This window comes from Acanthochromis polyacanthus, chromosome 19 (genome assembly GCF_021347895.1).
Source record: "Acanthochromis polyacanthus isolate Apoly-LR-REF ecotype Palm Island chromosome 19, KAUST_Apoly_ChrSc, whole genome shotgun sequence".
Taxonomy (NCBI): domain Eukaryota; kingdom Metazoa; phylum Chordata; class Actinopteri; family Pomacentridae; genus Acanthochromis; species Acanthochromis polyacanthus.
The window spans coordinates 5,433,637-5,453,125 of NC_067131.1; the positions used below are offsets into that span (position 1 = coordinate 5,433,637).

The window sequence follows — 19,489 nt, forward strand, 5'->3', positions numbered from 1 at the left end:
AATAATTGCTAATACAAACTGTTTTGACATCTTACTATCGACACAGTACAAAACAGAACCCAGTGCAATGTGAGAATAGATAATCTGAGATAATTAAGCATCAGGAAGTCTTTGTCATGGTGCCCCTTGACTAGCTATAACCTGACAATGCTCTCCGTTTGCTAGCAGAACGGATCGCCTCCTTTGGCTAATACAGTGTTGTTTTTGACATCTTACTAACTAGATGCTACACAACAGAACCCAGGATGATATCAGAATAGTTGGTTGGAGATCATTAAACACCACAGAAGACTTTGTCATGGTGCTCCTTTACTAACTCAGAAAATAATCTTCGCTTGCCAACACACAACTCGCCGCCTCCTTCAGCCACTACAGTGTTGTTATTTCATGACTTACTGACTCCATTCTACTTAACCCTTAAAAAGCCGGGTTTTAGCCGAGTATACTTGGTTCCCGCTTACTTGTACACACAGCCGAAACCGAACATTCTCGGCTCAACGCGTGTGACTTGTTTATGTTTGCTAATCAACATAAAATACGCACACACCCGTATGTTTAAGTCGACCAATGGAAAGATATAAACATTGGCCCCAAATTTGCTTATTTCAAACGATAAAGCTGTATGAGCTGTTATAATGAAGCCGCAATTATGAAGCTCTTATCGGGGCCGCGTACCGGCCGAAATTCAAAATGGCGAATGTTTACGACAATGTGACCTCGCAAGACTTGATCAATATTTTATTGATTAGGTGGTTTTATGTAGTATATGTACTTCTCCAGAAATATGGCTGTACATGCAAATATATATATAAAATAACATGGCCTTGTAAGGGTTAATAGAATCTAGCAGAACGTGATAACAGCGGTTCAGAGGTCATTAAGCATCATAGATCACTTTGTCATGGTGCCCCTTTACTAGCTAAAGCCTGACAACTCTCTCAGCTTGCAAGCAAAGAAGGGACAGCCTCCTGAAGTCAGTACAGTATTAATAGAAGCCTAAAACCCAGCGACTCTTATGTGACGTCAGCTTAACTACATACTACACAACAGAACCCAGTAAATGTAAGAATCAATCTGAACACAGCAGAAACTGAGACCAAAATGAGTTTGTGTCTGTCACACTTCAGTCCTGCAGGTGGCTGTCTGCCGTCTTTCTGCAGAGGATGGATCGCTGTGACACTCTTATTGAAGCGATCGCTCACGCCACAGTTACACAGTCCTGTAACGTCACTAGCTCCTCCCTCAGTAGGAAGCGAAAGACAGCCAAGGTCACTCTGAACACACCGTCGCACTGCTGCTGCCTCATTCGCTCCAATCACTCCGTCTCTTTATCCAGGCAGCAGCTCAATCTATAAAATAATTAGTCTCTACTCCCTGTAAACACAGACTTCATTTGTTACATGGCCTGTCTCCTTAATGAGCCACTGGTGGCAGAAACCTATTAACCATCAGCAGCAAACAAACCGTCGGCCACAGCACTGCAGTGGAATTACAGGAAGCTAAAGGCTAGCTATTAGCCTCCTGGATGTGTGTGTGTGCAAACAGAGGTTAAGTGTATTTGCTATTTTCTGTTTGTTTACCTCAGTGGCGATGCTCTGACTGAGCCGTTGTCCAATAAGAACTGAACCACATCCATGTGGTTCTCCTGCGCCGCCATGTACAACGGAGTGAAGCCATTCTGGAAAAAAGACAACACATAAATGATTAGGAAGTGTCTTTTTTTTTAAAGATTTTTAACATCCACTGTTCACATCTGAGGGCAGCCGTCTCAAATTTAATGTTTCTCCTGAGAGATTTACATCAAACTTCAACTTAAATTAGCAAGAAAACTTGATTTGCCAAAAAAAAAAAAAAAAAAAACATTGGAGGACTTTACTGTTATTAGGATTTCTGTTTCTGTGCAATTATTACAAATTCTACATTATAAATACTTGATTTAGCCATAATTATAATCACAATATATCCAAGTCACAGTGACCAGATAAGAGACGCAATATATTTTTTATAGTGTGTCCATAATAATGCTTTCTGCCTACAGTGTTTACAGTTGCTGATTTGGTTTGACATCTGTTGTTGTAATTTTTCCACTGTTGTGTAAATCCCATTTGTTCCATAAGTTTGCAGGAAAGACAAAGTAACAATTAGGTACAAATTCCTACTTTTATAAGATGGGTTGTAAACATGAACATTATTTTTTTTAATTAGACAGGTCGGCCAGGTATTGGATTTTGGTTCGTTGATGTTGGTGATGCTATATTGAGTGTTTTTTTTAATACATGGATATGTTTGTTTGTCCACCCTGAAGTTACATTTGACTCCTCAGATGCATAAATATATCGTGAATAAATCCACCTATTATTGAATCTCAATAATCTGCTTCTGTGGCTTTTTCTTGGGAAGACGGGTCAATTTCATGATGTTTCTTGACCATTTTTAAACTCTAAAATGTAATTCCAGGAACCTATTTCCAACATTAAACATAAAAATTAAAATTTGTAAATTTAGACAAACCCTTCAAGTTGTAAATATTGTTTTATTGAGTTTTGTTGACATAATAATGTTGGTAATTACATCAGCTTAAAATAGTTCTGTAATTTAAACTAAAATGTTATCATTAATTGGTTTAAAACCAAATTCAAGTTGCAGTAAATTGACTTGATGACTTGAATGCAGGATTTCAAAGACTTAAAAACCCGTGTTTGCACTACCAATTAAAGATTCCATTGATTATAGAGGAAAAACTAATTTCACTATTATGGTTGTTGATTGAACATAATTATGTTAGAAGCTGCCATAACTCAAAAGACTGATGCAAACTGTTGAGTTAATTTCTTTTATTGGGCCTAAACATGTGTTTTTAAAGCTTAAATGAGGCATAACAACAGTAAAAATTACAAAATAAAGTCCAGCCATACAAAAGGACAATGCTGCTGCACTAAAAACATAACCAAAGTGAGAGAAACGGTGATCCATCCACTAATAACTCAGCTTGCATGAGGTCATCGTGGTCAGAGTTGAAAATCAATAAGCAGGAATGCTTCACGGCAGTATTGAATTTACAGGATTTTTGCATTAATGAGATAAAGTCGCTTCATGTGTCGATATTTAGTCAACTGAACCGTGTTTGGTTTGATCTGCAAAAGATTTTCTAATTGAATTGTATGAAAATATGCTCTATCATCATGCGTGTGACAGTACAAAGGCTGAACCCTCCATCTAACTCCTACTTCAGGTTTCAAAGCAGAGCCTCCGGCAGCAGAGCGATCATGGAGAGCAGCTCTTACCGTCGCCTCCCTACATACCTCACACCTGATAACACTGCAGATAAAAGCTCGAGCTGACGAGGACTCTGTGTGTGTGTGTGTGTGTGTGTGTGTGTGTGTGTGTGTGTGGTGTGTGTGTGTGTGTGTGTGTGTGTGTGTGTTGTGGTGTGTGTGTGTGTGAGAATGTGAGTGTAGGGCGGCACTCGAACAAGAAAACACGTCTCCATGGCAACACAGGGATCCAAAATTCACTTTGGCTCGCAAAATAAAAAAAAAAAACCCTCCTCCTACTCCCCTTCTTTCTTCTCTGGTCTTTGTAGTTATTTTGGTGTCGCTGCTTCAACTGCTTTTATCTTATTCAGATAGAGTTCACTGTCAAAATTCAGCCAATAACAGAGCCAGTAAAACTAAATTAGAAGAGGAAAAAACAGTTGTAGGTTGGTGTGATTAATCCTGAGGTGTGCTGAGCAGTGGGTGGATAATATAGCACGGGATATCTGGAGATTTTATTGTTCCTGCATCGACTGCTTTTATCCTATTCAGTTTAAACTCCACAGTCAAAATTCAGCCAATAACAGAGGCAATAAAACTAAATTAGAAGAAGGAAAAACAGTTGCAGGTTATGCTGATTGTGCTGAGCGGTAGCCGGAGATAGCACGGGACATCTGGAAAGTTTATTGTCGTTGCTTTCTCTCCATTTAAACTTCACAGTCAAAATTCATCTATAATTCAGCTATACTGCCACAATAAACCATAACCACTACACAGTGGATGTTCAACTAAAATGTAAGAAGGAAAACACGTAAAATTGCTTGTTTGTGGCTCTTGAAGATGCATCAACTCCCATCCTAGAGGCTAGCTGACTTAGCGCACTCGATGCTAGTCATACTGTGACACATATGGATTGGTTTGCTCCGTGTTCAGTTGCATTGTCCCTCATTGAACCAGAAAAATAGAGCAGGGTCCAGTAGATGTTTCTAAAAGCTGTGACTTCACTTGCTTTGCAGATTAAAGTAGCTAGTTGCAGGTCCTGAGTTTAGGCGGATAACAACATGGGATATCTGGAGATTTCAAAACTTCCAGTTGTGTTTAAGGAGAAACATCTACGAATCAAAGCCACTCCATGTCCGGCAGCGACTACGTCCATTACAACTCTTTTAATAAGGTGTGGATGTTAGAAAATCTCCTTGTACGGTCTACTTTGTTCCTTGCACATGTGCAGTCCCAGTGCTTGCAGTGCGGACATCAACAAAAGGATCTACGCTGACCTGGAATGATGATGAAATTTACATGAAGAGTGTCTTCAGACACTGTTCCAGCAAATACAGAGAGATTATGCAGTTTAATCCTGCTGTATCCCAATCAGTTTATACTTAATTACTCATTACAAGGTGTTAAAAACTTTGCTGTCCCTGCTGTGATGCTTTAAAAACTAGAAATAAACCCTAGATGGTGGAGGAATGCAGCAGTAAAGGAGCAGCTCATCAATAGCAACGTAATTTTCTTCCTCTCAGCAGCCGAGGCTTTGACGTTGACATCATCACTGTTGCCGTGGCGACGGATCCCGTGTGCTTGTGTGTGTGTGTGTGTGTGTGTGTGTGTGTGTGTGTGTGTCGCACTGCAGAGCTGCTGACACAGCACACAACCCACACACACACAGATGGATGCTGTGTGTACAATAGTTGTGTACACATCCGTCTGCGTGACTGCACACACAAAGATAATTTTACGACCGCAGTGTTTTCTGTGTGTGTGTGTGTGTGTGTGTGTGTGCGCGTTGTACCTGAGATTGTGCGTTGACGTTGGCTCCGTGGTTGACCAGTTCCTTCACCACGTCCGTCTGTCCGGCGAGGGACGCTATGTGCAGGGCAGTGTTTCCTTTCTGTTGGACAAATAAAATTAAAAGGTTTTAGAAAGTTACTTCAGTTCAGCAGCTTGTCTGTGTGGATGGAAGGATGGAAATATTCAATACATTTTTACTCAATGAGGGCTCATTTTCAGCATTTTTCCAAGTGTCCATCAGTGTTAAACATACTGGAAAACAATGGTGGCTCCGCATTCTGTAGATATTTACTACTTACGTTCTTACAACCTCTATAAACTAACCATTTTTTACAGTATTTTGCTCTAGAAAAGATGTTTCAACCAAGTATCTTCCAACATGTTGACAACTTGTTCCTACATAATATACACATTTTATTTACATTTCTGTTTACTGTTTCTGAGCCATGCTGCATTTACTTTTTTCATCCAGCAGGTTGGATTTTCATCTCAGTCTAAAACATCATCTCAATTACTTTAAATGAATTAAGAAATGAATTTTAAAGTCTTCAAAATGACCATTTTGAGTCACCGTGGACAATCTGAGTGATTTTTGGCTAGTTTTAAGTGTCTGCTCATCAGCTCTACACAGATGTTTCACCATGCTGAATGGATCCCTAACAACCTCCTCCTCTGTTCACTGTTTATGAGCCATGCCACATTATTTTATTGATCAAGGATGTTTGATTTTTCTCTCAGGATCATTTTCAATAACTCTTGAGCCATTTTAGATTTTTTTTTCATCATTCTGGACAAACTGAGTCACTTTAAATATGAACATGAGTGGTTTTAAAAACCTCTATTCTATTGATCCAGTGTTTTATTCTCCATTTAAGATCATTTTAGACAATTTTGAGCCATTTTTGAACATTTTTATGTGACTTTGGACAGATTTTAAGCTATTTTCGTCACTGTGGAGAAAATTAGTCACTTTAAATGTGAGTATTTCCATTTTTACAACCTCTACACACTGGTTTCACTCTACTCTGCTCTGTAGAAAGATTCCACAGTGAAACACTGTAAAAGAGTGAATTACCATTCATATAAATACTGATTTTTGATGGGGAAAACGTTTTTTTTTTTTTTTTTTTTACAATTTACATGTAATACATTTTAAAAAGAGCAATTTAAACAGTGGAAACCTGTAAACCAGCAGTATATTGTTCAATAAGTTACAGCTAAAAACTTGTATTTTTTTACAGTGTAAGGTTAGTTACTGGGCTCCAGTGGAAGCAGCTGTTGTACGTTCGTCAGCTATAGAGCTGCAGCTGCTGCCATGTTGGCATTCCTGCTGCTACTGAAACCTCCACATATTCTCCTCCTTCATTCCTTTCTGCTTCACCTCTCCTCTGACTACACGACTGCAACAATCATCTGTAGGCTGCTGCACTGAATGCAAAAACTACTCAACGGTTGCCAGATCAGAATGAAGACGGAGTAAAATCTGAATTTGGCAGCTGTCTTCCTCTTATAAAAGGAGATAAATCAGGTTATGGTCTCACATAAAAAGTGTTCTCTTGGATTGTAAACATGAAAATGGCCACAGAACAGACCAAGTTGGTTGGATGTTTAGAAAATAAACCCCACGTGGACTTAAATGACCTGAACAGCGTGTGACTCCTCCACGGTTTCCGTTAATCTGCTACACGGTACCAGTAAATGTCACCTCCACACAGCTTGAAGTGGGTGGAAAACGCTAAATCATCACTTTCAGAAAGTTACAGACAAAATGCAGCAAAAACTTCATTATTGGATAGATTTTCTGAAGCTAACCGACCATCAGACATGCAGTTTTAACATAAGTCCAGTTTTAATGTGAGCAGGGTTGGGCTTCGAGAACTGGATCCAGCTTCTCAAGGAAGCATTAAGAAAGATTCATGTTGCTTCTTGATTAGATCCTGACCATTAGATACGGAAAGTTTCCATTCCAGATCCTGTCTTAGATATGGTGACCTCAAGTATTATGTAAACAGCATTAAAATAATTTTACTGGTTTTGGTTTTCAGTCTCGTTCTTTTTGCCAAATAACTTTTCTTTATTGTTTATTTAAGAGTTTTAGGGAGGATAATCTAATAAAGCTGAGCAAAAAATATTTTCTTCCAAATGTAACAAAAATTTCAAAAACCTTAGCCTTTCTAACATTCTATTTCTGATAAATTATGTACACTTTCATCTGAAACAATAACCTAATGTCTAATTATTATCTCCTAAAGTCTAACTAGATGACTTTTTGCTGTACTAATAATGCTATGCTTTATTACTTTATTATTGTGTTTTTTTAGGGCTGCAACTAATGACGAGTCAACTAATCGTCTGAGCACGAGACGTCATCAAAAGTGGAAGTGAGCGCGCAATGCAACAGAAATCACCGTCTGACCGGAGCGCGGAACATGGACGGACGTCGGCGCTGCATCGTGCATGTATTATGTATGCATGATGCAGCGCCGATGTCCGTCCGTGTTCTGTTCACTTCCGCTTTTGATGACGTATCGTGCTCAGACAATTAGTCGACACGTCATTAGTTGCAGCCCTAGTTTTTTTAATTGTTTTTGTTGCTTTTTATGGTTGAATTTTTAAATTTTTTATTGTTTTTTATTGTTTGTTTAGTGTGAATGCTTGCGTAACTGCTGCATAACAAATCATCCTTCAAGGGACAAAAAATAAAGTTGAAGTTGAAGGTGATTCTTTAAAGGGACATCTTTACCAGGTTATATATTATATTATATTATATTATATTATTAGGTTATTATTACTAACACATTCCTGTAAAAACAGGATTGTACTGTTGTAGTAACAGTAAAGAATCCTAATTAATTAATTAATTTCATAAAAATATAATCATAAAACTGAAACCTTGTGAAATTCAAACACGTGCTCTTCCTGTTTATAATAATCAGTAATATTCATCTTGTTTCAAACAACTAAACTACTGTTCGAGAATGAGGTCAGACCTTACAGTAATCAGATTACTGTGCTGCAGGTAAACAGACTTTGATGTTTAACCTCGTTTCTCTCTCTAACCTTGTTTCTTGACAGCATGTGAACGCAGCATCTGAAACCCCCTCATTAACCGTAGCCTTGTAGAACTTAATCACTCTCGCTCCCCGTGGATAAATCTCTTTCATGGTTCACTGGGGCGTTTTTAGCCGTCGCACCAGGAAGCATTAACGCGGTGAAATACGGCGACACAGCAGACTTCCACTAAATCAGCCTCTCAGTGTGACTTTGTGAAAGTGCCGACGCAGCAGACCGGGATCATGCATGTGGCCTATGGCGTGTTCTGGCGTGACGTACCTTGGTGGCGGCGTCCACGTTGGCGCCCTGCTTGATGAGCTCGGCCACCACCTCCACGTGGCCCTCCTTGGATGCCAGATGGAGGGCGTTGAGGCCGTTCTAAGAGGAAAGAGGAGGAGGAGACGTCAGAACCGAGAAAAGTCCACTTACTGGTTTTTATAGCCTACATTTAAAACAGCAGACGGTGATCCAGAAGGATTTAAAACACAGAAACAAGATTTACCCGACAACTCTGAATGGAGCAACACCTGGACTACAGCTACCACCTACCTCATGGTTAATAACCTGCTCCTTATTACTCTACAAACAGAACTGAAATCCTGTTCTTGTAGAGTGAAATCTTATTTTTATTCTAGTTTTTCTCATGACTTTAATTTTTGTAAAGACTTTGTGCTCTTAAATGATGCTAGCATTGACAGCTTCTAAACTGCCTTTTGTTGTTGTTTAACTTTGACAATTAAGATCTATTCTATTCTACTGTTGTGTAGTGTTCATTTCTATTCTATTCTAGTCTATTCTGCTCTTGTCTGTATTGTATTCTAGTCTAGTTTAGTCTATTCTGTTCCTAGTCTAGTCTAATCTAATCTGTTGTATTCTACTGTTGTGTTCTATTCTATTCTAATTTCATCTATTCTATTCTATTTCTAGCCTAGACTAATCATCTAGTCTAGTGTTTTCTATTCTACTCTATTTCTAGTCAGGTCTAATCTTTTCTATTCTGTTCTGTTGTTGTGTTCGATCTTATCATTTTCTTTTCTATTGTCGTGTTGTGTTCCATTATTTTCTATTTGATTCTATTGTGTTCTGTTCTATTCTAGAGGGGTGTCGGTAAAGTCTGGACACACAGGAAATCTTGTTAGCTGTAATGTTTTGCCTCCACAGATTAAATATGGCTTTGTGGAAAGAAGAAAGAGTTGAACTGGTACTTCTCAGTGAAGGACGGACATGTGGAAAGATAGAGTTAGTGGGGTTAGGAAAAAGATTTTTGGGGGCTAGCATGAATTTTAGCCGTGACCAATCCTTTAGTTTGGGCTGATCCATTTGGTCGTCCAGAACAGGGTTTGTCCATGACACTGGCGGTTTCTTTAAAACTTTTTAACCACCTTCACCACTGTGAAGAAGCCAAGCGGAGTCCTGCTTGGATGACGTACATTAAATGTATCTGCTATCTTTCCATATGTCCGTCCTTCACTGAGAAGTAACAGTATCATACCAATATCATAGTGTGTATTCAGAGAAATCCAGAGTAAAAGTTCGACTTCTTGATGGATTTTTAAGGTTTCTACAACAAAGCAACCTTGTGTAACTAAGAATTACATTTATCTGTCTTGGGATCCATGAAGACGCCAGTAAAACCTTCAGTTTGCGCCGGGTTAGGTGGTTTATTGTGGATTTTAAGGTGTGTTTGGATCATTATCCTGATACAGAAGCCATCCTCTTTTGATGTTTGCTTCCAGAATTTGCTGTTTTTTAACTGAATCTATTCTTTCCTGTTAAAAAAACAAACCCCAAAACAAACAATTCTGGCAGCAACAGAAGCCAGAAGCATGATGATTCCGCCCCCGTGCTTAAACACTGGAGGCGTCTTTTTATGAGATTTGGCACGTTTTATTTTCAACAAAACTGCAGCCAACAGTTCTATTTTAACTTCATCAGTCCGCAGCACTTTCTTCAGATGTTCATTTGCAAAACTTTTGATGCAGAATTCTCTGGTGAGGAACCAGAAAAGGTTTCATCTGATGAAGGCGTCTGCAGTTAAACGGGGATTCGCTTTTCTCGCCACAAGCATTCTCTGGAGAAAGTTTTCCTCCTCACCACTCACTGACTTTGTTCCATTTCTTAATTCCATTAAAAACTGAGGAAACCTGAAAACACGTTCATCTTCTTTTAGCTTCTCCTGCTTTTTATGCTCATTATTTTAATGTTCAGACTGCAGACACTAATATTTTACCAATTAGCTGATTAATCTAAATAACTATTTTACACAAAAAAGACAAAATTACCATTTTATTGAAGTTAATTTTACTCTGATGTCAGTTTTTAATGCAGCACAGTATGAAATAAAACAAACATACATGTTAAAATGCAGAACTGTGAAGTTAAACTAGAAGCTAACAGATGGATTATTATTATTTACGTCTGTAGTGCAACTTCAAGATTGTTTCTGAGAAATGTAAGTTTATATTAAACCCTTTAACAAAGTACAAACATCTTTTCCAAACACAAAGCAGCTAAAGGAACATCGTAGCCCCAACTAGTCGAGGCAGATGGCCGCCTTCTTTGAGCCTGCCGGAGGTTTATTTTCACCTCAGAATTTTACTTTATTTATTTTTTCCTTCTTTCCCATCTTAGCTCAAAGGGAATTGTTGTTTTTTGTTGTCTTTTTAAAATTCGTAATGTCTGACCCTTACTATGCTCAGCGCTGTGGGACGATATATGTTTTAATCTGCGCTGTATGAATAAAAGTGAATCAAAACACTGAATTGAATTTTCTCCCCAGTATGTAAATGCTCTATGGTTTTAGCAGCTTCTTTAAATTCCATGTAAATATCTTTGAATTTACATCAAAGTTGTCGCCTTTAACTCGTGTTTTGCAGTTATAAAATCAGGATTTTAGCTGAATAAGCTCAATTTCAGTCACTAGTTCAAACACTTTCTGTTGACTAACAACAGAAAGAAAAAATATGTAAATAAGAGCAGCTTTATTGTGAATCCAGTTGTATTAAAATACAGCCAAGAGAGAAGTTAACAGATGTAGTGTTTGGGTCATTCCATATGAAATCAACCAATTTTAAGAAAACTTCCCACCTGACCCTCTCAGACCAGGGACCACTGGTTGAAATGATATGGAATGACCCATATTTAGTTTGAACATTAAACATAGAAGCAAGTTGTGCTTGGTGTCAAAATTTAGGGTAATTCCTGTAATTTCACGATGTCTTTGATATTTTTGATTTTTAGCTGTTCATATTTCATGCATTACATACCATAGCACTTTCATTTTACACAGATCCAACCCTTAGATAGCCAAATTATACCACATAAAATCTCTAATGGATATGATGATTAGTTTTTGTGTAATGGGTGGCCAAATGTAGCAGTTTAGAAGTTCGTGATGGATAAAATCGCAACTTTGTCATTCTCTGTAACATGCAATTATAAATATAAAGTAAATATTTTCACATTTCTGAGGACTATAGGTCACTGTGAAATGACTCTGAAAATTTCAGATCTCTATCTTTTGTTGTTCAGAAGTTATAGAAGTCTGAAAATGGTCGAAATTTTCAAGTCTTAATTTTGGCCGCAATTTTAGGGTACCCCCTACCTACTTCAAATGGCCATAACTTTGAAAGTAATGACAATAAAGAATTTAAATTTTGGATTTTCCCATCATATACAATGTACTAAATGTATGTAAAAACTTAGCAACATCGGAGAGGGTCAGGTGAGGACCACTGGTTGAAATGATATGGAATGACCCGTTTATCTCTTTAAGTGTTCATTCTGCTCTGATTTGCTACTAAAACTCTGCACAAAACCACATTTTTGTTCTGTGAAATTGTAAAAAAACTCACAGACTTCTCAAGCTTTGGGCACTGAGAAACGTTTAACCTGAACTGATGTGAACTTTGCTGCAGCCAGCATCGTCTAAAACTGCAGCCAAAAATGACACCATGACAACAAATATGAAGAAAAATGTTGTGAAGTTAAAAAATAAACATACAGCAACTAAAATTACTGATGCCGATGCACTGCGAGCGTTAACGTAATCGATTTGAAACTTTTTCATGGTGCTTCTTTACTGATTTTCACCTTAAAATTGCAAAAAAAATTTAAAAATAAACCCTATTTTTGCCTTAAATGTTGAACAGAAAGCTTCATGTTCTCTTTCTACTCAACAAACAGTTCACAGTAACAGATATTTCTCAGGATTTATGACGATGCTCAGTAAAAGGGATCTTTAAAAGAGCTCACCTGATTGCAAATGTTGATGTCGACTCCATTCTTCAGGTAGTCCAAAGCTTTCTCCAGGTTCCCAGCCCGAGCTGCTCGCAGATAACAGGCGTTTACATCCGTCTGCAGGGACACAGAAAGAGGACAAAAGGTGATTTATGCATTTTAATGTTCTCATATCACCAAGAGCTTAAGGACAGGAACAGAAAAGGTGAGAAAATTCAAACTGGAGGCTTAAAAAATGAAACGAAACACGTACAAACATTCGGAAAAGGTACAAATTGGATTCCTAAAAGCACTTTTTCTGTGTTCACACTCAAAGAAAAAGCTTTTTTTTTTTTATTTAGAACTTTGAAAATCATACAACATTAGTCAGAAGCTGTAATTTGTGTGTCACAGCGTCATTAGGACTCCCTGTGACGAGCGATAAGTTGAAATCCCTCGAGGCTCCAAATGTTATTAGCTGAAAAAAAAAAACGGTTTAAATTCTAAGCGGAACTGGAACCAACAGCAGAAAACATGTCAGCGGTGGGTTTTCATGGTGAGGATGTTCTGCCTGCAGGGTTAAACCGCTCCACGCCGAGCCAAGAAGAACCAGAAACCGAGCCGACGGCCGGAGGATTTATATGTTTTGTTTTTATTTATCTGCTTATGTATTAGATCGACTGGATCTGTGGACGAGGAGCTTCGTTTGGAGCCGACATGTTTCTACAGAACACCAGGTTCAGGCTGTAGATATTCGGATAGTTAGCATATTTAGACAGCATGTGTCACATTCATCTCGTTACCACCGGAGCCCTTTATCACCTGTTCAGTGCACGAGGTCAAACGTGCACAGTATCAGATGTGTTTTAGTTCATGGATAACAATCTGGATCCGTCTCTAGAAATCACCTTCAGCTACCTTGACTGAGATAAAAGATACTGTTGATAGATTTTCCATTAAAGTGTCTTTCTCAAGAAACGGCATACACACCTCCTGTCAAAAGTTTTAGGACGCTTTCTCATGAGAAAGCGTCCTAAAACTTTTGACAGGGGTGTATGTGATAATCGTATTCCATGTATATAAGTTGAAAAATAATAGTTACATTATTTGTATATAAGCTGGCAGATGAAGTGGAAACACACTTTTGACAACTGGATGAGAAATAGAGAGAGAAATGAAATGACAGAAAGAAGATAATACGGTATGCTACAGCAAAGTAAAAGTTGAGCAGAAGGCCATATTTCTGAGTTATGTCTGTTATAATATTGGTTTATTAGTTTTGATGCATTGATATGTTTATCATTTTAATGCTGAAGCTGGTAAAAGTGTTGGATCATTTTTCCATCATGTTTACTACATTTTGCATCATCAAACTAAATATAAAGAAACTAAAGGATTAAAAATGTTATTTGCCTCCAAGTTCAAGTGTGAAGTAGCAGAAAAACGTACTTTCCACTGCTGTGTATAGTTTGACTATTATTGTGTCCAATTACTTCTTTATTAACGCATACATACTAGGCCTGGACCCGAAAATCACGAATATCCGAATATTCGTTCGCTACGGCGGCATCTGGATATTAACTTTGGTATTCGAATATTCGGCCCCTCCCGGTCGGACGTTACCGAGCGGAACGAATATTCGGATATTCGTCTTTAATACGGCCCGAATATCCGGAGACCAGAAACCACTATTGGGGACAGCCCTAATACATACATATGTACGTTTTGAATGATAATAATTGATAATGGTTACATTTATATAGCGCTTTTACAATGAATCCATTATTCATTCGCTCACACATTCTCACTCTGGTGGTGGTAAGCTACATTTGGAGCCACAGCTGCCCTGGGGCAGACTGACAGAAGCGTGGCTGCCAATCTGTGCCTACGGCCCCTCCGACCACCACCAACATTCACACGCATTCATACACCAGTGAAGAGCACTGGAGGCAAGGTGGGTTAAGTGTCTTGTCCAAGGACACAACAGCACATGACTAGGCGAGAGCGGGAATCGAACCGCCGACCCTTCGGTCATTGGACGACCCGCTCTACCATCTGAGCCACAGCCGCCCGAATGCCCCAATTTCTCCACTTTTTCATTGCAATTCAAGTAGTTCAAGTCCAATGAATAGCTTAAAATGGTCCAAAGGTAAGTGGTGAACTGCCAGAGGTTAAAAAAGGAGAGGCTACCCAAAACTGAAAAATAATGGACATTTTAGAATTCTACTAAAAGGCCTTTTTCAGGGAACAAGAAATGGGTCAGTTTTAGTTTTAGTCCAGACAGCTAAAGGTGCGGAGCTGAAACTCATCATGAGGCTGGACTGATTTAACAGTTTTTCAGTCATATGTTGATCAGATATTTACATGAACTTACTAACCCAACTATAGCTGTAAATATCCCATAAAACCTGACAGAACTTTACAATCCGTTGAACAGATAGTTGAGCCTCATATTGTGGGTTTTGTGGCCTCGTCCGGCTCACTGCTCCATGATCTGTGTTACTGTGGACAGATTACTGGCCAAAGCTGACTGCTGAGCTCATTTCCACCCAGTGAATGGATCTTATCTCAGCTCATCGCCACACAAACTCGGTGTGTTTTTGTTGTCAGCGTGCACTCAGAGAGTCTAGGGATTACCATACATCGGGAAAACACACAGAGTCAAATGAACGACTTCTACTGGGAATGTTTCACAATTTGAAACATTTGAATTTAACTCCTATTGTTACCATCTCTATAGCTTTTGCAAATGTCACTGAATATGGCTCCTTCATTAACATTACTGTCTCTGTGCAGAGTCACTGCGTCAGTTTCAGTCTCTGACCTTGTTGAAGGTAAAGATGTAACTAAATATCACCAAGAAAACAGCAACCAGCAAGACTGAAGGCCTCCAGTTTTACAGCTAAACTTTTACATGATTACGGCAAATCTAAGGCAGATTTTGTACGCCATAGCACCATGTTACTAGCCTAGCCGCGCTAGACAACCCACGGCAACGAATTTAATTCTCTTCCAGGGTGGGTCTAGTTACCCTCGGTAAGCCTCGAGGTTGGATGCTCCTACAACTGGCCGACGAATCACCATGAAGTGTAGAGTCAGAAGGCGGGCGTAACTAAGTGACGACAGAGGCGCGACGATTCTGACAGAAACAACCGGAAACAACCATAGAAACAAGGATAGACAAGAAGATGGCTGCGCACAATAAACAGTTATCTTTCGACTCGGCTTTGGCCACAGCCAAAGAGCTCCATTAGCACCGACTCTGAATAATCTTTCTGTTAACATGTCTGTAATATACTTGAGCTTCACCCATTGACTGTATAAATAAGACTTCACCGAACACCCGCATCCTCCGATTTCCGGCGCTCTAGGAACTACGTCAGCCTATTCGTTGCGCTGATTGGTTGTATACCTACCCAACTGCTGCAGAGTGATTTGAAAGACAACCTTTTAGCCCGCCTCCCTCCCTGTCGAGAGTTGCTAGACCCTTGCGTCTTCAGACCTGGGTCCAGAGCGGCTAGGCTAGCATGTTACATGTTTCCATCCAAAATAAGTGGACACACAAAATGTCAGAAAAGGGTGAAAAATGTCCTGGTTTGTCCATAATCCAAAGATTTTCAGTTTACTGTCATACTGGAGGACATCAATCAGAAAATAATCATATTTGGAAACAGAGAACAGTTGTTAAGTCCCAGAAACGGTTGAAAATAGCAAATCTTGAATAAAAATGTGGGTGATAACCTGCAGAATTTGTCCCTATTCTTAAAATTAAGATGCTTCAGACTTACTGTGATTCTTTCTGCTGCTGCTGCTTTATAAATCTGAACCGATCCAGAGTTCTGAGGAGGTTCTTTAATCCCTGAGCAGGTTTTAAGGCTCGCTGCCAAACCTTTCAAATTAACAGTGGCAGCAGCTCGGCAGCTCGTAACTCAAAGCGTTATCAGGATTCAAAGCGTCGGCGTCTTAAAAGAGCTCTGAAGCCCAGCAGAGCGTTTCCCAGGTTTGTAGTCCCGACACCAGAAGATTCTCATCTGACGACAACAAAAACACGTCTTTCCTGACTGCAACCTGTCTCAGCCTTTAAGGTTCTCACCATATGACGGACAAACAAGCCGAAGACACGACAGATAACATCTTTAGAAAACACTTCAAATACTGCAAAAAACCCCAGTAAAAATTAGTAATGTTGTGTTATAAAATGACAGTTTTGCTATTAAAAACTGTTTTAAAAAGTGTTAAATATTGCTTGTACACTAAAACTACATGTCACAAGGCAGAAACAATTGAAATTTTTAACGCCACAGTACTGATTTTTTGCTTTTTTTTTGGCAAGTTTCACAAATTTTACAAAAAGCGCACACAGAAATTAACTAGATATTCGTATTATTTGCAAATTTGCCCAACAAAAACCCACCTAAAAACTACAATTTGGCTTTTGAAAATGTCTTTTAAGTATTGCTTTGCATAAAAACTCCACTTAACGAGGCAGAAAAACAACCCTTGTAATAGAAAGTCACTTCAACCTGCAGATAGGAGCTCGGCTTTTACAGAATTTGTCAAACCTGCCAAAAAAAATTTAAAAATTCAGCACTGTTGTGTTATAAAATGACAGTTTTGCTTTTAAAAACTGTGTAAAAAGTGTTAAATATTGTTTGTACACTAAAACTACACTTAACAAGGTAGAAAGAATTCTGCTTTTTAAATACCATAGTGCTGAACAGCAACAAAAACACACAAAAATCTTTACTTTTGTTATCTAAAATTATACTTTGGCATTGAAATATGTCTTAAGTGTTGCTTTTTCATAAAATCTCCACTAAACAAAGTAGAAAAACAACTCTCGTAATAAAAAAATGACTTTAATCTGCAGATATGATTTAAAACTCTGTGCTTTTGTGCTCGAAACTCCAGTTTTCTGTGTAGAAGTGTCTCAGATGTGCTTTCTGCTGCTCTAGATGCTCGGCGGTACGTCATCGTGTTCGGCTGCAGCTCCGTGTTGGAATGCGTGTAGCGTATGAGTGTGCTCTGGAAAAAGACCGTAGCATTCCCAGCATATCTCTGGAGGATAAATAAAGGACCAGTGGAGCGACACTCTGAGGTTACCATAAACTGACCTCACGCCTTCAGGTTGAACTCAATCACACAAAAACAAGATTAAAACCGTGAGTTTGGACCCATTTAAGGTGATTTTGTTCACGTAAACATTCAAAACGTGGACATTTTGGATTTTGGTGTATTTTTCTTCCATATTATGTTTATTTACAGACTAGTGGAAATAAAAAAATGCACTTTTACACATTTTTTGACTACTTTTAATCTATTTGCATGCAGAGATTTCAATTATAAAGCATATCTTTCAAGCTGTTTTCTCAAATTGGAGTTTTTTTGCCAGAAATTTCCTCTTCAGCTGCAACAAACATTCCAGTTTTATTCTTATTTACTATATTCTGAAAGTTTTTAAAGACTGGTGTATTCATATTTTACACACAGATCATTATATACCTAAAAATGAGTCAGACATTGATTTTTTTTTTTTCTGGCTGTTCATTTTATTTTCTGATTTATGGAGATATGTCCACCAATAAAATAATTTTGAAGCTGGTTTACTCAAAATTCCGATTTCTGTTCTGGAAATTGCTGCAAATGAAGACATTTTAAGATATTTAATACCTCATTTGCATATTTAAACATTAATTTTTAGAAAATGTGTAACACAGAAAGTCTTAGCCTTGTTGTAAGTCATCAGCTGGAGAAGTTTCACAGCGAAATCTATAAATCTGACCCTATTTGTGCCCAAATAAAACAGAAACAAGAAAGAAAATATCATCAAAATGTCCTGCAGAGGTTTATTACTTCCTGTCCCACATGTTTCCAGATGAACAAATCTGTTACCTGTGTTTTATTTTCTTGAACAATCAGTTGTTTTTCAAGCTGTAAAATGTCATAAATTGCTCGTTCTGTCGGTCTGAGAAACACAAATATTGAGTTTACTGCAGGATCGGAAGAGAATAAATGTTTTTAAGCTGCGATGTGGCGACAGGATGATGGAATAAAAGAAAATAGTGATGAAGAACTGGAGCTGCAGCAACCTGAGGAGGACAGGAACTATTCATTTCAACGTGAAGACGTTTTTATCGATTCTAATTCTGTAGCTGAACGGCCTCCAGGGCTCTTTATTGCTCACATTCCTGTTTTTATATATTTATGTCTGCACTGGACTCACAGCTTCCCCACATTTACATCATAAAGTCTTTGTTTTTGCCTCATTTACTGCTTTTATCCACTGAAAATCTACTTTTTTACCTCATTAACGCATCCGTGTGGTGTTTTTTTCTGTGCATCATGAGTGAAATATGCAGCTAATGGCAGCCTTTAAGTGGATTTGTAGGTAAGCTGGTGTGCTCGAGCTGCAGAGAATTCAATGAAAGGCATTTTAAAGCAGGAAGGGTTTTTTTTGTTTGCTTTTTTTGCAGATTTGACCACATTAGTGTAGTTTTGGTGCCTAAGTGATGTTAACAGACACTCTCTCAAAAGAAAACTGTCATTTTATAACATGACAGAGCAGATTTTTTTGCTGTTTTTTTTCTGCATTTTTTTTTAGAAATATGAGCAAATCTGAGTTCATATCTGAGTTAAATCCTTCATGAAGCTGTTGTTTGGTTCCTTAAGAGGAAATACTGCAGAGCGTGGATCACGTATCACCAGGTTTCATTACAAGGACAGCTTTTCCACTTCTGTAACCAAGATTAAAGAATTTTTAGACACTTTTCGAAAGCCAAACTGTCATTTTGTGACATGACATTGCAGATTTTTTTTGCAGTTTTTTCTGCAGGTTTGATTTTTTTTTTATTGTAAAATGTAGCTTTTGTGCATTAACAACATTTAACAGCCACTTTTCCAGACCTAAAGTGTAATTTTATGACATGACAGTGCATATTTTTGATGCTGTTTTGCTCATATTAGCTCATATGAGGGTTATGTTTTGGTTCCTAAAGAGGAAACACTGCAGAGCGTGGATCACGTATCACCAGGTATCATTACAAGGACAGCTTTTTGACTTGAATCTGAGAAAATTCCCACATTACAGCGTCTATTTCCAGCATTAATCTCACTGTTTTTCCTCTAGTTTGTAGTTTTTTAGCCTCAGTTTGAGCTCTTTCTACCAACAAACG

At 38.3% G+C, this 19,489-nt stretch overlaps 1 protein-coding gene across 1 annotated transcript in view; it reads right to left on the reverse strand.

The window, feature by feature from the left end:
• The window catches only part of LOC110954653 (ankyrin-3-like), a 185,263-nt gene that overhangs the window by 93,303 nt on the left and 72,471 nt on the right, over window positions 1-19,489 (reverse strand). The window contains 5 exon segments of the mRNA XM_051939494.1: window positions 1,581-1,603; window positions 1,606-1,678; window positions 5,047-5,145; window positions 8,379-8,477; window positions 12,354-12,455. Coding sequence (XP_051795454.1) covers window positions 1,581-1,603; window positions 1,606-1,678; window positions 5,047-5,145; window positions 8,379-8,477; window positions 12,354-12,455 — 396 coding nt within the window.